A 17250-nucleotide genomic window follows, 5' to 3' on the forward strand; every position below is an offset into this window, starting at 1 on the left:
TGCTGACTGCCCGGAGGTCGGACTAGATGACCTTTGGAGGTCCCTTCCGACCTGGACCATTCTATGATTCTAATTGTTTGAGCCAGATAAGACCTGTGCCTTGAATGTCTGCACCTTATGAGAATCCAAGCCAGCCAGTTAAAATTTCAAAAATATGCATCAAGTAGCTGACTCCAACAATTTTGAGACTTGAAATCTTTGTCCTCAGTGCCTTGAATCATTCAAGCGCATTACTTAAGCAAATGGAAGAAGTTCTTAGTTCTGATACAGCTTCCCTACAGGGTTCAACTCTTAAGTGACTTTGTTCCTCAATATATGTGATACCCTTTCGGTGTATTAGTACCCCAAAACAGTAGCCAGTGAAGCTTTTATCTGTAAATGATAGTTGTATTTTCTTGTTTAATTAGGTTTTCTTTGCAGTGAGAATTTCAGGCTGAAATAAAAAGCCCTAAAAACTAGTTACTGCTATTTGTAATTCACCGTAGAAAGAAGCCATTAGTTGGACCTGCACCGTTACCAAAGCAAAGGCTGTCACACAAGGTTTCAGGGAGTGTCCTATATTGGAAATCCTGTGTGTCCTTTGACACACTTTTCAATATAACTTTCTTTTCCCCCCCCCCAGGTGATTTATAATTGAAGCTTCTTATGTAGTACCCTTCAAGGAATACCAGTGACTTTCAGCATCACTAGTTTGAGAAGGCTGGCAATCTCCCTGATGTCATGAATATTTAATTAAAAATCCATTTTTCTGCTATGACTTTTAACATTAGTAAACTCAATTTCTTTTTATTTTGATCGTAGGACTGCTTATTCTCAGTAGCCTGTTTTAGGAAAGAAAATTACTTTGTTTTATTGATTCACTTGGAACTTATACAAAGGGAGATTTTACTTTTTTTTCCCAGCCGCTACATTACAACAACAACCCTGTATATGCTTTCTTACTTTATTACAATTAAGATAAGAAACCACTGTAGATCTAAAAACAAGTCTCTCTTCCCTACTTAACTACCCTTAGGATCCAGCTGCTCCAAAAGTCTATTTTCCCAGGCTATGCTATTCAGTGGAGATGTGGGTTAAACAACCATTTCTGATACTAGTTTGCCTGCATTTTCCTTGATGATTTGATGCTGCTTGTTGTTTCCCATCGTTTGGGCTTTCTCCAGTTACAACTTGAATGCTAATGTGAGGCCATCACCCATTGGAAGCATGCTGATATTGATGCGTGCATCTCTGAGAAGCTTCTCATTGAGGTGGTGGATGCCCTGGGTTTCCAAGTCGTCCCTTCTTGGTTTTAGCACCTCTCCTTTCCAAAGGACCTATCAAAAAACAAAACCAAACCCCCATCATGCAGTTCATTTGTTCCACTATTTTCTAGAAATAGATACTGTTTATTGTATTTCAGATTTTTAGTGGTCTCTGGCATGGAACTTTCAGAAGCAAGCGCAATTGGGAGTCCACAGAATTGGCTAGTTGTAATTCTACTGCAAATTAGTAGCTGAAATAACAGAAATCAAACATCCTATTCAGCTGCCACCATAACCCTGCAGGTGCTTGAAGTTTAAAATTGTTCTGTGTTTCTAGTAAAAGTTATTAATTGGTAACTTACTAGTAGTTACTGATTACAAGTGCTATCTTTGATATGATCTTTGATCTTATCTAGATACTGTACATAGTAGAAAATGCACTACAAGACAAATCAGTACTACAGAGCATTCTCTGTAACAAATTTCAACAATTTTTGTAAGTTTCTGTTTCACAGACTGTTTATGTACTAACAAATTTAAAACATTACTTCTTACATCTACAGAGTTTTATTTCTTGCTTATACTAGTGTTTCATATAGTTCTCTTCAGGAATTTATGTTTAGTTTTGAAAGCCTCCTTTGTATAGCATGGAACAAACAATTGGAAACTGAGTTGTAGGTCAGAAGTCACATCAGCAGAAATCCACTGTGGCTTTTCTCCTTTCCCAGAAGCAAAAGCAGTAACTCCCTGTGCTACTACCACTAAAACTGCAGTACTTACATTATCAATAGCTATTATTCCCCCTTTCTTTATGAGGTGCAAACATTTTTCATAGTACTCATTGTAGCTTTCTTTATCCGCATCAATGAAAGCAAAGTCAAAGGTTTCCGCTTCTCCACTGGCCAACAGTTCATCTAGATGAGCAACAAAGTGAGTCATTACCCCCTGGTTAATGCTGTGTAGGAGGAAGTCATACATTTGTGTCAAAGTTCTCATTAAATAATGGTTTTGGTATCTTGACCAAGAAGCTTACTCCTCTACAGCTAATTACTAAAAAAGCTTATCCCACAGAAACTTATCTAGATGTCAGGTATGCTATAAAACATTCACTTCTGAGTTCTGCTTACTTGGAAGTTCATGGAGTAGTTCTAAACCTGCAGAATGCAGCTGGGTCTGATGAAAGGTGCAGTAAAAACAAGTCAAGTGGTTTGTCACAGAACACACCCTACACCTTCACTAATTTTTGAGCTGACTGAAAAGACATGTTTTCTTAAACATATTAGGATAGCCAAGTGCCATGACACAAGTTACAAACAAACCCTGTGAAAGATCTTTATCACAGCAAAAGATGGTGTAAGTAGTCCCTCTCTTGGTCAAGGCAAGTGAATTCAATTTTAAGTTCTCCTAAACAGACTGAGAACTCCAAATCACGAGCTGCAGAAGGGCTGGCTGACTGCTGTCTTCTTAAGGTACTCAGTCACTCCTCTCACTGCCCTTATCCTCTGCCAACAGAGGATCTTTTTGTCTGAAGCATTGCCTGGACAAAGCTGTCCATCAGACTTCAAGGACAGTGCATCCTAGCAGACTGCTAGTATTTCCCCCTTTGGAAAGGATGGATGAATTTAGCAGTAATACAAGGTTATGGATGGATCTGTTGATCCATCAAACAACTTTGCTGGAAATCCTTCTGCCTTCTCTATTCCTAGCACATTTCTTACATTTTCAAAATATTAGTATTCCTCTGCCCCTCATCTTATCTTTTCTTGAATGAGAAAAGTAATTGCTTTCCTAGTGATCTTGCATGCTTTTAGCACATCTTACATTTTAAGTCCTCTGGACACAATTCAATCTAAGTTTTGTATTGGCTTCTGCATTTTTTCTGCACCTCAGCCCTTATTAGAAAACTCTTCCTGTCTATAAGAAAGAAATACTTGCTTAGAATGGACAATGGCTAAGAGAAATTTGGCTTTATCTAACTAATCTGTTTAGGCAGCTTTCCCAGTGTGGCAGTTTAGGCTGGGTGCCCCCTGTTACTGCCACGTAAGTTACACCTCTGGTGTCCCAAGTGTCCAACCCAGTAAGGTAGACACAGGAAATAGTGTATTTCTACCCGTAAGTCCTGTGGCAAATAAATCCATCTGCAAAGTAATTCTCTTCCTCTTTCTTCCCTCTCTGCTCCTCTGGGAGATGCTCCCTATCGGATAATGGTGGGGGAGTATCTCAAAGCCTCGTAGGCCTGTCTGGGCCTAATGCCATGAGGAGAAAGGGGTGGGGGGCTAGTCTCAGACCTGGCCATTGTGAGACTAGCCTAGCATTGGGGGGGGAAGAAAGAGCCCTGGGGCTTTTAGGTATACCCTCAGATGGGGAGAAGGGAAGTGTTAGGGGGCCTCTGGGTGTGGTAGAAGGGACTCTGTATGCTTTGGGACGTCTTTGCTTTGGGATGTTGTTGCCACTATGCTTTGCAGTTTCTGTAAAATGCCAATTGCTTTTCCATGTAAACTTTCCATCACTATCCAATCCATTTGTATGAGTGTCATTCTTTTTGCCCCTCTTGGAGCAATAGAGGATCTGTCCAGCTCTAAACCAGCACACCCAGAAGCAGCTGGCAATAGTAATTCACAGATTAAACAAGGTGATGGACAGGACAGGTGAGTGCCCAGTAGATTCCACTACATGTAACACACATTTTCTTCCCCTCTGTTGGTATATAGCAAACCTGTGACCTTCTGAAGCTGTGAAGTTGCCTGATTTTTTTTTTTCATTAATAAAAAATTTAAAAGCAAGAGAAGCTGTCTCGCTGTCAGCAGAGGGATCACATCCACATATTTGGTTTTAGATTTCATTGGTATTGTATCTGTGTTCTATTTCTAGGGAATGCAGGAGAAAATAAAAAGGTATTTTAGGTTATTTACCAAGTGTATGAATTGCTGGCTTAATCCGCAGGTCAATTTTATGCTCTATTCCTGCCTAGAATGAAAAAGAGGAAAGAGTTGATGAAAATTGTCAAGAAATAACCTGTTAATAAGTTTCACTCAGGGATGGACTGGTGTTCAGGTATTTCTAGGTTCCAGACAGCACTTAATTTGCCTTTCCAAACTAAACCGTCTTAGCCTGTTTTAATGTTATGAATGCTTGTGGGTGAATGTGTAAGTCTAAGATACCAAAATCCCTTAACATGCAAATGCAGCCTTCTCAAACAGAAAAGATGCTGCTTACCTCCTTCCACAGTGGCTTTCCAATTTTGGTGTAGTCCTCATTGATATCACAGGCAATAACTTTGCCATTATCTGGCAGGACAAGTGCCATATTCAAGGTATTATAACCAGTGAAAACACCTAAGAAAATCATAACAGTCATCAATGCTTAGCACACTGTGAAAAAAAACAACTAAAGAGTGAATTTCAGGACTCCTGTCAGAATTAAAACCCCCAAATAAGCCAAGGACAGTAAATAATTTATGCACTCAAAAGGCTTCACCCTACATTTTAATGTGATAGTGGGTTGGGAGAAATTTTTAATTAAAAAAAAAATCATCTTTTAAGCGAAGCTTCATGTTGGTTTTCCCCAAATGTCTCCTAGCAGCAGGGCATCATAACAGCTAGCCCAAGAACAAAGATGGTAGGAAACCACACCTGGCTGCTCAGGGTCAGTTTTGCTTTGGGACATCCTGCTAACATAGGTGTATCAAGGAAAGTGGGTTGGATGCAGGGCCTGTGCATTAAAACTTTTCCTTCTGGTAAGAAATTCATACAGGAAGGAAAGAAGGCACCCTGTCCTGCAACCGCTGGAGATCTAAGTGATCTGTTGATCTTATTTTTTCAGATTGCCTCAGAGCTGATGCTGGAAGTACTGAATGCAGAGATAGATGAAGTGGGAAGTAAGTGCTACTACTTTTCATGCTGTAGTTTGCCTACCTGTTTACCAAGATGGGTATGCAGTGCAGTGTTTCGATATCTTATGTAAATGTGCTGTATTTGGAGATGCACACCCAGGAGCTTTATTCTGCTACAGAGATAGCAAAGTGAAACTCTTACCTATTTCAATAACTTTTTTGGCTTTAATGAGTTTGATCAAATTTGCCATAAGCTGAGCCTGATCACAGGACACCATCATTTTACTTCTGGGATGATCAGCAGTGAGCTAGAAAGGGGGAAAATAACACGTTACAACACACACTACTGCTTCCAAAACAGTATCCTAGGGGAAAACAAACCAGACAAACCCCAGGAAGAACAGATACTTCCACATTTCTCATTTGAGATGGGTCTGTGTATAATTCATGAGGGAGAAACTGGTTTAAATTTAAGAATTGCTAAGGAGGGCAGGGTGTGTGTCATTAACAGTGGCTAATCTTTCAAATCAGTACTATGCCCTAAAGTTACCATGGCTGTGGCAAATTCAACAATAGCTATAACTGATGAAGAACCATAGAAGAACCTTTACTGTAAAAGACCTTTATGTCTATTTGCATAATAATAATTTTTTAAAAATTCCACCATAACAGTTTTACTCATGCCTTTAAACCTCCAAGACACGTAGGATGGTTACATGAACTGCTAGGTTAGAGTCCATTGCCAAAGGTCAAACCACGTGGGTCTGGCTACATGGTGCAGAGCTGAAGGAGCTGTGCCTGTTGAGTGCCAGGTGGGAAGGTCCCTGGCACTGATGAGGGGGCAACAGGAGAATCACACCTGTGTTATGACAGTTGAATGGACATGAATGATCTTCCCATTTTGTTTCTTGCTCTAGGGCTCGCTCATTCCAACCAACCAGCTCCAATTCTTAACATTTAATTTCTTTTATATAGGAGTAGTCTGTCTCAATTGGTATGACTCAATCCTGAGTCAGGAGATCTGTTCTGAGCCTTGCTGAAGGATATCACCTCTCTGAGACAGTTTCCTTGTATGTCAACTAAATAACAGAAGTAATCTGTTCAAGTGAAACTCAGGTGCAGCCCAAACACATGGGCTTGAGGGCCATGGATAAAAAGACATGTTTAAAATATATGCCAATACTATTAAATACTTATTTAGGTAACCCTAGACATTGAATCATAGAATTGTTAGGGTTGGAAGGGACCTCAAGGATCATCTAGTTCCAACCCCCCTGCCTATGGCAGGGACACCTCATGCCAGATCAGGTTGCCCAGAGCCACATCCAGCCTGGCCTTAAAAACCTGCCTTCCCTGGGCAACCTGCTCCAGTGTCTTACCACCCTCATGGTCAAGAACTTCTTCCTAACACCCAATTGGAATCTACTCACTTTTAGTATTGCTCCATTCCCCCTCGTCCTATCACTATGTGACACCCTAAAAAGTCCCTCACTCACTTTCTTGTAGGCCTGCTAAAGATACTGGAAAGCCCCAACTAGGTCTCTTCACAGCCTTCTCTTCTCCAGACTGAATAGCCCCAACTCCCTCAGTCTGTCCTCATAGGAGAGGTGCTCCAGCCAAGAGTCTGAGTATTATCAGTTCAAAGGAAACTTGAATGTGCACACAAATATGATGAAGGAAGGAATAACACAAAGAGTCCAGCTCTTCAGGAGGAGGTGCAGGTAATGCCAAGAGGCCTAAGTGGAATGGTAAGGGCACTGAAAATCTCTGTTGTGCGATAAAATACTGACCAGACGCAGCTTCTTTAGAACTGGATGTTCCCGCAAAGAATGATCCAATATGTACTGCTGGAGAGGGCTGCTTTCATCAATAATGGATGATTTGGGTGTCCCCAAAACTAAAGAAGGATATCTTTTACCTACCAAAAAAAAAAAAATCCACAACATTTTTTTTCTCATTTGGCTGCTTAAATAAACACTTCAGTATTACTAAAGGTCAAAGTGTTCTCTGTTCTCTGCTCTGAAAAATCCAGTGAAGAGGAAAATGCAATGCAGCTGGGCAGCTCAGTGGACCATAATCTTTTGGGGTTCCCCCCCCTTTAAACCTCTAAGATGTTCAGCTCGAGTCTACAAAGGCTGAAATGGAAAGGCTTCAGTGGCCACTGTGAGAGTTACAAGCTGTCATACTCTTCTAGGACAAGTGACCTCATCAAAACTGAAAGGGCAAGTGTAAGTAGAGAAGCACGCATGAAGTACTTAATTTTCTTAATCTTTGGACCGTGTTTTGAAGATGGATGGAGGCTTCTTAAGCTCTGTGTTCTGCTACTGAGTGTCCTGTCCTCGAGCCAGGGAAAATCTAGTACTACTCAAAAGCATGTTCAGCATTAAATGAGCGTGTAAAACAGTAGGTGCTGAAAGCTGAAGTTCAAGGATTATTGTTTGTCTACTTAAATACAGAATTGATCCTAATGCTTGTTTTACCAAATGGGACAGATATTTTAAAGACATTAAAACAAAACAAACAAAGAAAAAAGAAACCAAACTTGTCTGTTTCACATCTCCATAGTTGTTATTAAAGAACACTTATATTTTGAGGTTGTAATTTTATTTTCTGTTAATGGCTCTATTTTACAGACGATTACACTAAAGTGTGGATTATTTCATCAACTTGCTTGAAGTCAAAAGGTAAGGAAACATAGAGCCGCGTTACAAACCCGATACCAGTCTCCTTCCCCTTATGGTCCTAGGCTTGCTCTTCCTCTAACGTCGGGTAATGGAACCGAAACTGTCACCAGAAGAGAAAGCTGTGGCCAGGACTCCGCCACGCCGTTTTCTGGTTGGCCAAATAAACGCAGACAGGGGCCGGACTGGGTCCATATCCTCGACCTCAGTCTCCTTGGCCCCAAGGTGCGGTAGCTGGACTACAAGAAGCGGCTTGGACTCTGACACCATCAGCGTCTTTACTGTCGCAGCTCCGCGAAATCACGGCTCGCAGGGCAGCCCAGCTCCGGGAGCGCCGAGGGGGTCGCTTCCCCGACGGCCACCTGGCTCCCGCCCGCCCTCGGGATGCGTCTGCCCGGGCGCCGCAGTCCCCATCTCGGCCGCGGTGGGGCCAAAGGAGGGGGCTGCCCCTTACCCTGAGTGCGTGGAAGCGCCGCTTACCTGCCAGCACCCCCGTGGCAAAGGCGACCCCCAGCATCGCCGTCCCGACGGTCACTTCTTTGGGCACGCCGAAAAGAGGCATTTTGGGGCCGGGAGCGGCGCAGCGAGGCCCTGGCCGGTCACAGGCGAGCACGTGGCGGCAGGGCGGTGTGTCCCGGGGCGCCCCCGGGCCACCGTCTCCCGTCGGCGGGGCGGGGCGAGGCTGTCCTTGGGTGGTGGAGCACTCTCAGCGCCCGCTCCCCGAGGTAGCCGGAGGCTGCGTGATAGACTCCGTAGCGGCGCGTAAAGTGACAAAAGCAGCCCCTGGGGTTTCTGCCACCACCTCAGATGATACGCCCTCATTGTACTCTTGTTTTAAAACACACCTAGACGTTGTATGCGCTGGTAAAGCGCTCCGACGGTGGAGCTCTTAACAGAAATGCCCTCATGAGAGTTTTGGGCTTCCAGTTAGCCCTGCAAATGCACCCTCTCCTTCCCCTAGCGCAGATGCCTTTTGCAGCTGAGGTGTGAGCAGATTCAAAAGCATGCAAAATTGCAGGACTTCAGTCCTGTGACAGAAAGAACTGCTAGTTTCCAGGTGAAAGGATCAAGGAAGACCCTTCACAAGAGGGGGAATGGTTTCCTCTGCCCACTTTTCAGCCCCCTTCTGCAGCAACTTCCAGTTGTAGCCTCCTTCTGCAACACCTTCCAGGTTAGGTGCAGCTGTTCCTTTGCTGCTTTATTGACAGTCTGGTTGTTTAAACATCTCCTTCCTGCTCTGATCAGTCACTGGGCAATTGGTATACCTAAACCAACATTGATTGTGGCATCTTCTTTTCTTGTAAATCAGGCAATCCCCCACTTTTCTGTGCTTTTGTTTAATTGTAGAGATATGGGCTGACAGGACTCTGCAGTGCCTTTTGGAGGTGGGATGGAAATTTGGTTTTCATTTTGTGAATTGTTGGCAACACCTGGACTTAGCAAAACCCCAGGAGGATGTGAAGATCTATTTATTTTGTTGCAGTGCAGGAGATGAAATTAGCAGTGTTGCATACAGACCAGGAATACACAGGCATGGAGTAAGTTGCAACTTGGCCTCAACAGCTGTGGCATGAAAGCAGGTGAAATTTCCCTTTTGGGACACAATTAATCTCTGGAAAGCCAGATGATAAGTTTTCAGCTATATTTCTGTGCTGGCAAAACTGTGTAATGTCAATGCAGTTAGCAGAAAAACATTATTTTGTAAAAATATGTTAAGTGCAGGATTATGTATATCACCAGGGCATTTATGGGAAATGGGTTTGCCTGTCACTGCACTGTTAGTGTGTGCTAGACCTTAATTTTACAAAGACATGAGCTCACAGCTCTTGTATTTATTTTGCAGCAGCTAATCACATCAAGCACTAAACAATCTGCTGTGTTTTCTGACTTGCAGAACAAAGTAAGACATCTGATGTGTCTCAGCAGATAAAATGTCATTCAGTTAACTTCTAAAATATATTTGATTTTGAAAGCTTTGACCGTTGCTGGTTTCTTGGTTTTGTATGTGGTGGGTGTTTTTTATTTGTTTGTTGTTTTTGGGTGGTTTTTGTTTGGTGGTTGGGTTTTTTTGTGTGTTTATCTTTTTTCCCCCTTTTCTTTCATTTACTGTCTGGTCACTTTCTCAAGGTATGTTTTCCTTTTGTAAATGAAAGCATTTCATGCCATCTTTTAGAAGAGTTACCCGGAAGCGATGAAGTATGTCGGGCTTGTAGGAAACAGACAACTCTTCTAGCGGCCATAAATCAGATTTGTTACTGCGCAGCTCCATCTAGTGACTATTCTGTATAACTGCAGCAGGAAGAAAATAACGGGTACGCTTCAGTTTTGTGTTTTTGTTTGATTGTTTGTTGTTTTTTTCCCCATGAAGCGCTCTGAATTTGTAAGCTTCCAGTGTTGTGTTTGCCTCTAGACTCGATGAGCTGTCTCACTTGAAGGTCGCTGGAAACATCAAGCTTCTGAAATCTCTAAGAGAATTGGTGAAAAGAATTGCTAATATACTTAAAAATGCACCTGAAACTAACCCCACCCACACCTGCCCCCTGCCACCCTGTGCTGCTTACACACCTGTGGTGGCAGTGTCCACAGATGTTTTACTGTGTCAGTGTATTGGACAATATGTTGTTTCCTTTAGATAAGAAAGTTCATTTAAAGATATCCAAGTCAAGATAAAACACTTCCTTAGGGTGGTATAAGAGTTAAAAGTCTTTGAAGTAAATAGAAGGGAGCCATATGGTTATTGTTTTTCTTGGTCTCTTCATTCTTCCATGTGTCAACTACCTGAGCTCAGCTATGTGTGTTCTGGCAATCTGTGTCTTCCAGGACTGTTCCAAATTAGTAGTAAGGAGCAATATATGACCACCTTGATTGTCTTATTGCTACAGCATAAGTAAATCTGTCAGTGGCTCAGCCAGGAGTTGTTCACATTGTGACTGAAAGCCTACCTGCAACATACATGCTAAACCATATCTGCTGTTGACGTGGTTTTACTGGACCTGTTGGCAACACGCATGTTAAAACCTAGTGACAGATGGAAGGGCTTCACTAGAGCAGGGTCAGTGCAGATGCCTCTTTTGAAAATCATACTCATTCTGTGGTGAAAAATCTTTGTACATCACACATACACTCTGAAGGAGGCAAGCATAGCCATACTTGAGCAGCACAACTCACTGAAAATAAGCCCTATACATTTGTTGAAGTTATATTGGCCTATGAATGGGAAAGAAGTCAGTGAAGTTGCATGTTGTATCTGCTTCATTCAGGGTACAATGTTGTTGCTGTGCCTTCAAGCATATTTTAGTGGGGCTTACCTCCAATCTTAGTTACCCACGCATTGTTCTTCTTGGTTTATAGTATGGCCAGCAGTCACATGGTGCTCTAAAACACGGTTGAGAAAAAGGCTTATCTGTCTTACCTGTCAAGTTTCTCAGCAGAAATCATAGTAGATAAGTTTTAAGGACAATTCAGGAGGAAGGAAAATGAAGTTTGGAGCTGTTTAAAGGAGTTTATCTTGAATACGAGTGCAGAATGAATAATAACCCAAAGACAAGGAGGAACCCAAGGAGAATGAAAAAATGCATTCAGATGGTCAGACTAATTGCTGAAAATGCTGATTGAGATGGCATTTTGGATGAATGGGAATTAAATTAAATTAATGCTAGGGAAGAAAGTTGTAGTAATCAAGGTGATGCAAGCTTGAGCAAGTGTTGTAAAGATGGCCTTACAGAAATAATCTTGGAATAAAATAGAATTTTGCTGATTGTTTTTGCATGGTGAGAGCCTGGAGAGAAATTAGAGCTCAAAATGAAGAGTTGAGAGTTGACTGATAGGCAAAATGATCATTTCAGTCTATATCGATGGAGGTGAGATCATAGCATTTCTTAGAGAGGTGTTTGAAACAGATTGGGATTTTAATCTGCAAGGAGATGGGAGTGAAGAGGCAGATCTGAAAGTTATCTGCACTAGCATGGTTGATGAATGCATGTATAGATGGGGCCACTTACTAAAAAAACAACTAGGAAGCTGTGAATTCCTATATGTTTTAAAGTATTTACAGATAAACCCATCAGCATTCCATCATATTTATTAATTTATTTAAATTATTTTTCATTATTTATTTTGTAAAAAACAAACCAGAATTTGTTTACCATAATTATGTTCACCTGCCTTGGGTGTTGTAGACAAGGCATGTATATATTTTATAATTTTACACCCCACAGTGTATAGCCCCCTAGCAAGACCTAGATAAATCAACTGATGATTGCATATTTAATGGAATGATTCCTTTTTTATTTATTATTATTCACTATTTAGATTTCTTTTCACTTCAGTTGGTTTTGCTATTGTGTTTCTGTTCCATCCCTGTTATCTCTCTAGTATAGTGCACACTTAAGATTTCATTTTAGAGTTCTGTAATGCAGTGTTTGCCATTTACTGGCATAACCTCCTTGACCTTAGAGATACTCATTCCACATGTATCAGTTCCAGCAATTTTTTTGTCAAGAATGTTCATACATCTTCTCAACTGAAAATCTTGGGACTGAAAGAATGGTACAATCTCTTGTTTTCATCTGTGATAAATGGAATTGCTCTCAAAAATTTTCTCCTGATAGTTGAATTCAGTAATTTGAAATAAGACTAATAGTTTCCCAAATACTCATCATTGCTTCTAAAGTAATTTGGATTTTTTATCAGACAAACTGTAAGTATCAAAGCTTCCCGTAATATGATTCATTGTCCAGCCGAAGGGTAATCACTAAAATGGAACATAGACATGAACAATGACTTTAACTAAGTTATTTCAGTTACTTTCATCCTGCTCAGCTACTTCTATCACATTCAGTCTTCTGTGGGAGCTTTTAAAGTATGTCTTTCGATAACAGCTTGAAAAGGCTGTGGTACCTTCACTTCTATTTCAAGGCTAAGGTATCAACATTTCAAATGCTGCTGCTAAGTAAGGTAGTGATTCATGAGCCCATAAGCCTTAAGCCATTACACTTGCAAACAGTGAATGGTTTAGAAATGGTTTTCAGCTAGAAGCATTTGGACATATTGGTAAATATTTTCAAGCCTTACTGGCTTGCAGGCCAACATTTTGAATATAAATGACTACTTTTTGCCATCTCATTACAAGGCTAGGTTCAGCTTTGGACATGAAGGTATCATGAGGAGAGATAGCCTCTGCCAAGCAGCATAATTCCCAGTGCAAAGTAAGTTAATGGCTTCTATGAAAATATTCCTCAGGTATCAAGGACTGTAAAACTCAAATTGAGCTTGACTGGGGGAGACCCAGTGAAATAGCTCATTCTGTGGCTCAGCTTGACAGATCTAATGACAGAAGCAGTTCTCCTGACAAAAAGATTTTGTTTTTGAAGGATGTGGTTTGGAGGCATGTTGAATTTCTCAAAGCAGGTGCCAGACTGTTCTGAATTATGTTCTTCCAGGTTGTGGCCTAGCCTCATGCTTGGAACAACAGTGGGGACACTGGTGCAATGGATGCTTACTACTGAGGAATAGAACTTGGTGTTAATTTGCTCCTGAAAATAGTTCCCATGTGATGGAAATAGGCATAATTTAAGTGGAGCATTCTGGTTTACTTACGAAGCCTGCTGTAAATCTCAAGATACTATTCCACTTCGGGCTTTAACTGTATAGTGCATAAGCAAAATGTGAGAAAATTTGCTCCTTATCACTCTGATACATTTAATAAAATGAAAGAAATGGTGAAACAGGTCAACTATAGCTATAACACCTCATTAAGTAGACTCTCCTATGCCATTATCTTTTGCCTCTTTTTTGATTTCTAAAGAAATCTGTGTCAAAGGCCAGCAGACTCATTTTGTTTCACACCAGCTGCGTGAATGGATGTCAAAAATAAAGCTAGTTTTGGAAGCTCACTTCCCCCCCCTTCCCTTAAAGGGGAAAAAATATCCTAGAGTTTTATCTAGGATAAAAATATTCTAGAGTTTCCAGTGCAAAAATGCAACAGTAGCAGCATGACAACAGGAGAGGTGCAGGACTGGGACATTCCTAGATAGTCTGCCCCAAACATATTAAAGAATGGTGAATGGTACCTGATTTGATCTGGTTCCTAGGGTATTCTAGGTAGCAATATTATTTCATGAGTGAGAATTTGTCACAAGTGGGTGAAAACCATGCCAGGCTATTCACTTAGAGGCTTAAAATCAAGAATTCCTAGTAGACTGTTCACAAGTGGGGAAGAATAGAGAAGGCATTATCTGTATTAGTCAGTTGTGATTTGCTAATACAATGCAGATGTGAAGAAGGCAATACTGGGTGTAGCAGGTAAAATACAAGTGCTAGAGAGAGAGAGATCAATTAGCACTATCACCAGAAACTCCATATGTGGTGCATTTCCTCTTTCAGGCTGAAAAGGTCAAAGGGGGTGGTTCTAGATGCCTCCACAAAACAGGGAAGAGTGAGAGGTGCAGAGAATAGTGTCTGGTATTGCAAAGGGGAAATTGCATGTAAGAGGAAACAGAAGGAAGGTAGTAAATAACTTTTAATTGTGTGTAATGCTCCCTATTTCCTCACTTTAAAAAAAAATTAAATAATTGAATGTGTACTCCTAGTAATTGCCATGAACTGACCTTGCTTTGTTCTCTCTAGCTATGTTGTTAAGACTGTTACAATTTTATACAGTTTTGCTTTTTAGTGTTACTAGTTTTGATTACTGTTGTGTTTCTTTGAGCTTAAATGTTAACACAGGAATATATAAGCTTTTATTTTCTTATCCTGTTCTGGCCTCATTGTTATAGTCCTGTTAAATAACTTTAGCCCTTTTTAATATAAACGATTAGAATATTTCTCTTAACTTTACTACGAATTTCTTTGAAAGAGCCTTGAACAGGTAAACTGTGAACTTTTCAGTACCAGTCATCTCTTTGATAAGAATAAGGCTTTCTTAGTATAGTATTTTAAAGTTAAGATTTTACTGCTTCCATTTAGTGTTTTGAAGATCAGAAGATCCTTCTGCTTTAGTATACTTGAATCATATTTTTACTTTTTAATCGAACTTCCTATCCATTTTGTTTTTGAGAAGTTCCTTTCTTTCCTTTATAGCCTAGGCCTGACTTCATAAGAATCTCTAACTGAACCATAAAATACCTTTATAAATATCATTTTTCTTTGAAAGCGATATCTTACTGCAATGGCCAAAGTTTTGTCATGTGTTAGATTAAGATGTCTGCCTAAAATCAATAATGCTGAGGTAACAACATTGGTTTCTGCTAGGCTTTCAATTACTTTCTCAGTTGTTTGTCATAGGAAGAACATATGATCAGTTGTTTCCCTGCAGGCTATAAAACCAGTCTGTTCTCTTTTGATCACTTCTGCATACTTCACTTTTACTCTCCTAAGTGTAACACAGATTTTTAGAGCCTTGGACCTGTGAAGTAGCAAAATGATTCTTCTGTAGTCTATTCCAAGGGATAATAGCCTCCCTGTGTAAAGCATCATAAATATCCCTGGACAGCAGCTGGCTCTTTGGGGTTACATTGTACAATTGCTATGGAATCTGTTCTTGAATTTGCCATGCTTTTTGAGGAAATGTCTGGGAGGGACTGGCTTTGCAGTCTTTCCTTTGCACATCACATTCCCTGTAGTCCTCTACACCTTACACTCCTTGTTGCACTTTTTGCAGGTAGTCCCTTATTCTTCCTATCTGTTTGGGGTTACAGCCGTAGAACTACTAATGTCTTTATTGTGCTTTGGGGGTTTGTGGCAGTGGTTGGTTTTGTTGGTTTTTTTTTTTCCCCCCTCTCCCCTCTATATCTTTGTGGTTTTTAACTTGGTTTCTGCTGCCACTTTGTTCTTGAGGTTGCTGCATCTTGCCACAGAGGGGAAACAAGCATGCTGTGCTGTTTCCTGGGAGCTTTACTTTTGTTCTCTCTTGATCTCTTTTATCTGAAATAAATTACACCATACCTGCATGATGCCAGTAAAGACTCTGCTAGACAAAGGAATACTTGAAATAGCATAGTCTCTTGTGAAAATGGGAGCACCTGTAATGGTGCAATTGTGTTAGCAGCTGCTTGTTATTTTAGGTGTTCTGCCTTCAAAGAGAGGCATTTTTTACCCTGGAATGAGTCTTCTGAGGTAATGGGTAACTTAGGGAAGGTAAATTGAAATTTTGGTCCCACTGTATCACTGAAGAGAAGCTTCCCTTACTTTCTTCTGGATCTTTACATATCATATGTTATGAGTGCAGAAGGTAATGATGCAGAACAGTGAACACAGTATTTTGATTTTAAATTTAAAATAAATACATAAAGTTAGAAATGTGAGTCCCCTTCAAATTCCTGTCTAGGGAGTGTACATGAGAGGCTAGTCAGACTGAGTGGCATGTACATATGGATTTCAAGGACATGCAGAATACTTAACATTGCTGTATCCTGGCAAAGCCCTCCTGCCATATTTCACAGAACAGCTCTGCAGTTAGAGCGCTGTTATGTTTCCTAACAGCATTTGTAGCATGTTGTAAACAGTAACTGTTAAGTGAATCCTAGTCTATGGTCCTTAAAACCTGCGGCGCTACCCAACTGGCAGAAACCTTAATGTAGTTTGCCTTTGTCTAATTCATGTAGGCAACAGTGGAAAATGCCAGAGTGCTTGGGAGTGCAGCCAGGAGGAGGATAGGTATGCAGCTGGTCGTCTGTCTCACCACTTTCAGGGCATAGGTAATTACTGTGTGCCATACACCTTCCTGATGAAATGCCTTTTGGAAAATCAAAGCTGTCTAGTTCCAAGGCAGAGGCTGTTTCTCTGACCGAATGTGGTTTAGTAACTCTTCCAACCTAGCTGCAGTGTCTTTCAATGGACTACTCAGCTTGATGTTTATGCACCCACAGAGTTGTTGTAAAATTAGGCATGAAATGCAGACTTCATGTTTACTGTGCAGTCTGCTCTGACTTAAAAAAGGGCAACCATCATGATGGACTAAGTGTTGTGTGTCCCCTGACAATCCTAGGAAATGTGAGTCTGAGAGCTTCTCCCCAGTTCTGTATCTTTTCCATGGATGTCTGTATTGACAAATCCTTAGAAGTGGTAGTAGATCTTCTGGTGTGAAAATAAACTTGCAGACCCAAGTATTCACCATGTCTCAAAGCCTAGCTCTGATCTGTTGCATCAGGCCTATTTCCCTTGAAGTAAACAACTGCTATGTTCTTAATGAACAGATGAAAAAAAGAGGAGATATCCAGATGCTTTGGAAGAAGTTTTTCTTTTCTTCTAAGGCCATGCACATAAGGTGAAGGAGAAAGCTACAAGGCTATATAAGGTGTGCAGATACTGGAAGACCTGCTCTTGTCACCATGCACAATCTCATGAAGAGTGGAAACCCATAAGTACATTGAGACCTTTGGTGCCATTTGGAGAATTTCAAGAGCTTCTGTCAGGCATTAGTACACAAAAAAACATTTGATTAAACATATGCCAGATATTCCCAGGTCCCTAGCAAAAATTGCTGCTTGCTGGT

The 17250-nt window shown here is 40.8% G+C and overlaps 1 protein-coding gene across 1 annotated transcript; it reads right to left on the bottom strand.

Annotated features, from left to right (window-relative positions):
- Positions 1-824: 824 nt before the first annotated feature.
- COMTD1 (catechol-O-methyltransferase domain containing 1) lies at positions 825-8396 on the bottom strand. The gene is made up of 7 exons (XM_068139876.1): positions 8238-8396; positions 6867-6994; positions 5279-5384; positions 4461-4579; positions 4157-4211; positions 2025-2158; positions 825-1316 (listed from the first exon to the last, which is right to left on the bottom strand). Exons 1-7 carry the CDS (start codon positions 8317-8319, stop codon positions 1164-1166), a joined length of 777 nt encoding a protein of 258 aa, XP_067995977.1. The 5' UTR covers positions 8320-8396; the 3' UTR covers positions 825-1163.
- Positions 8397-17250: the final 8854 nt, after the last annotated feature.

This window comes from Melanerpes formicivorus, unplaced genomic scaffold (assembly GCF_026170545.1).
Source record: "Melanerpes formicivorus ecotype bairdi unplaced genomic scaffold, bMelFor1.0.p_v2 SCAF_6, whole genome shotgun sequence".
Lineage (NCBI taxonomy): Eukaryota > Metazoa > Chordata > Aves > Piciformes > Picidae > Melanerpes > Melanerpes formicivorus.

Bases quoted from the DNA above. Each gene is read 5' to 3' on its own strand.
- COMTD1 (XM_068139876.1), bottom strand. From the start codon at position 8,319: ATGCCTCTTTTCGGCGTGCCCAAAGAAGTGACCGTCGGGACGGCGATG. The intron at 5,385-6,866 runs GTCAGTATTTTA...CCCCCTTTCTAG, and splicing joins TTCTAAAGAAGCTGCGTCTG to CTCACTGCTGATCATCCCAG. The intron at 2,159-4,156 runs GTAAATAACCTA...TTGCTCATCTAG, and splicing joins GCCAGCAATTCATACACTTG to ATGAACTGTTGGCCAGTGGA.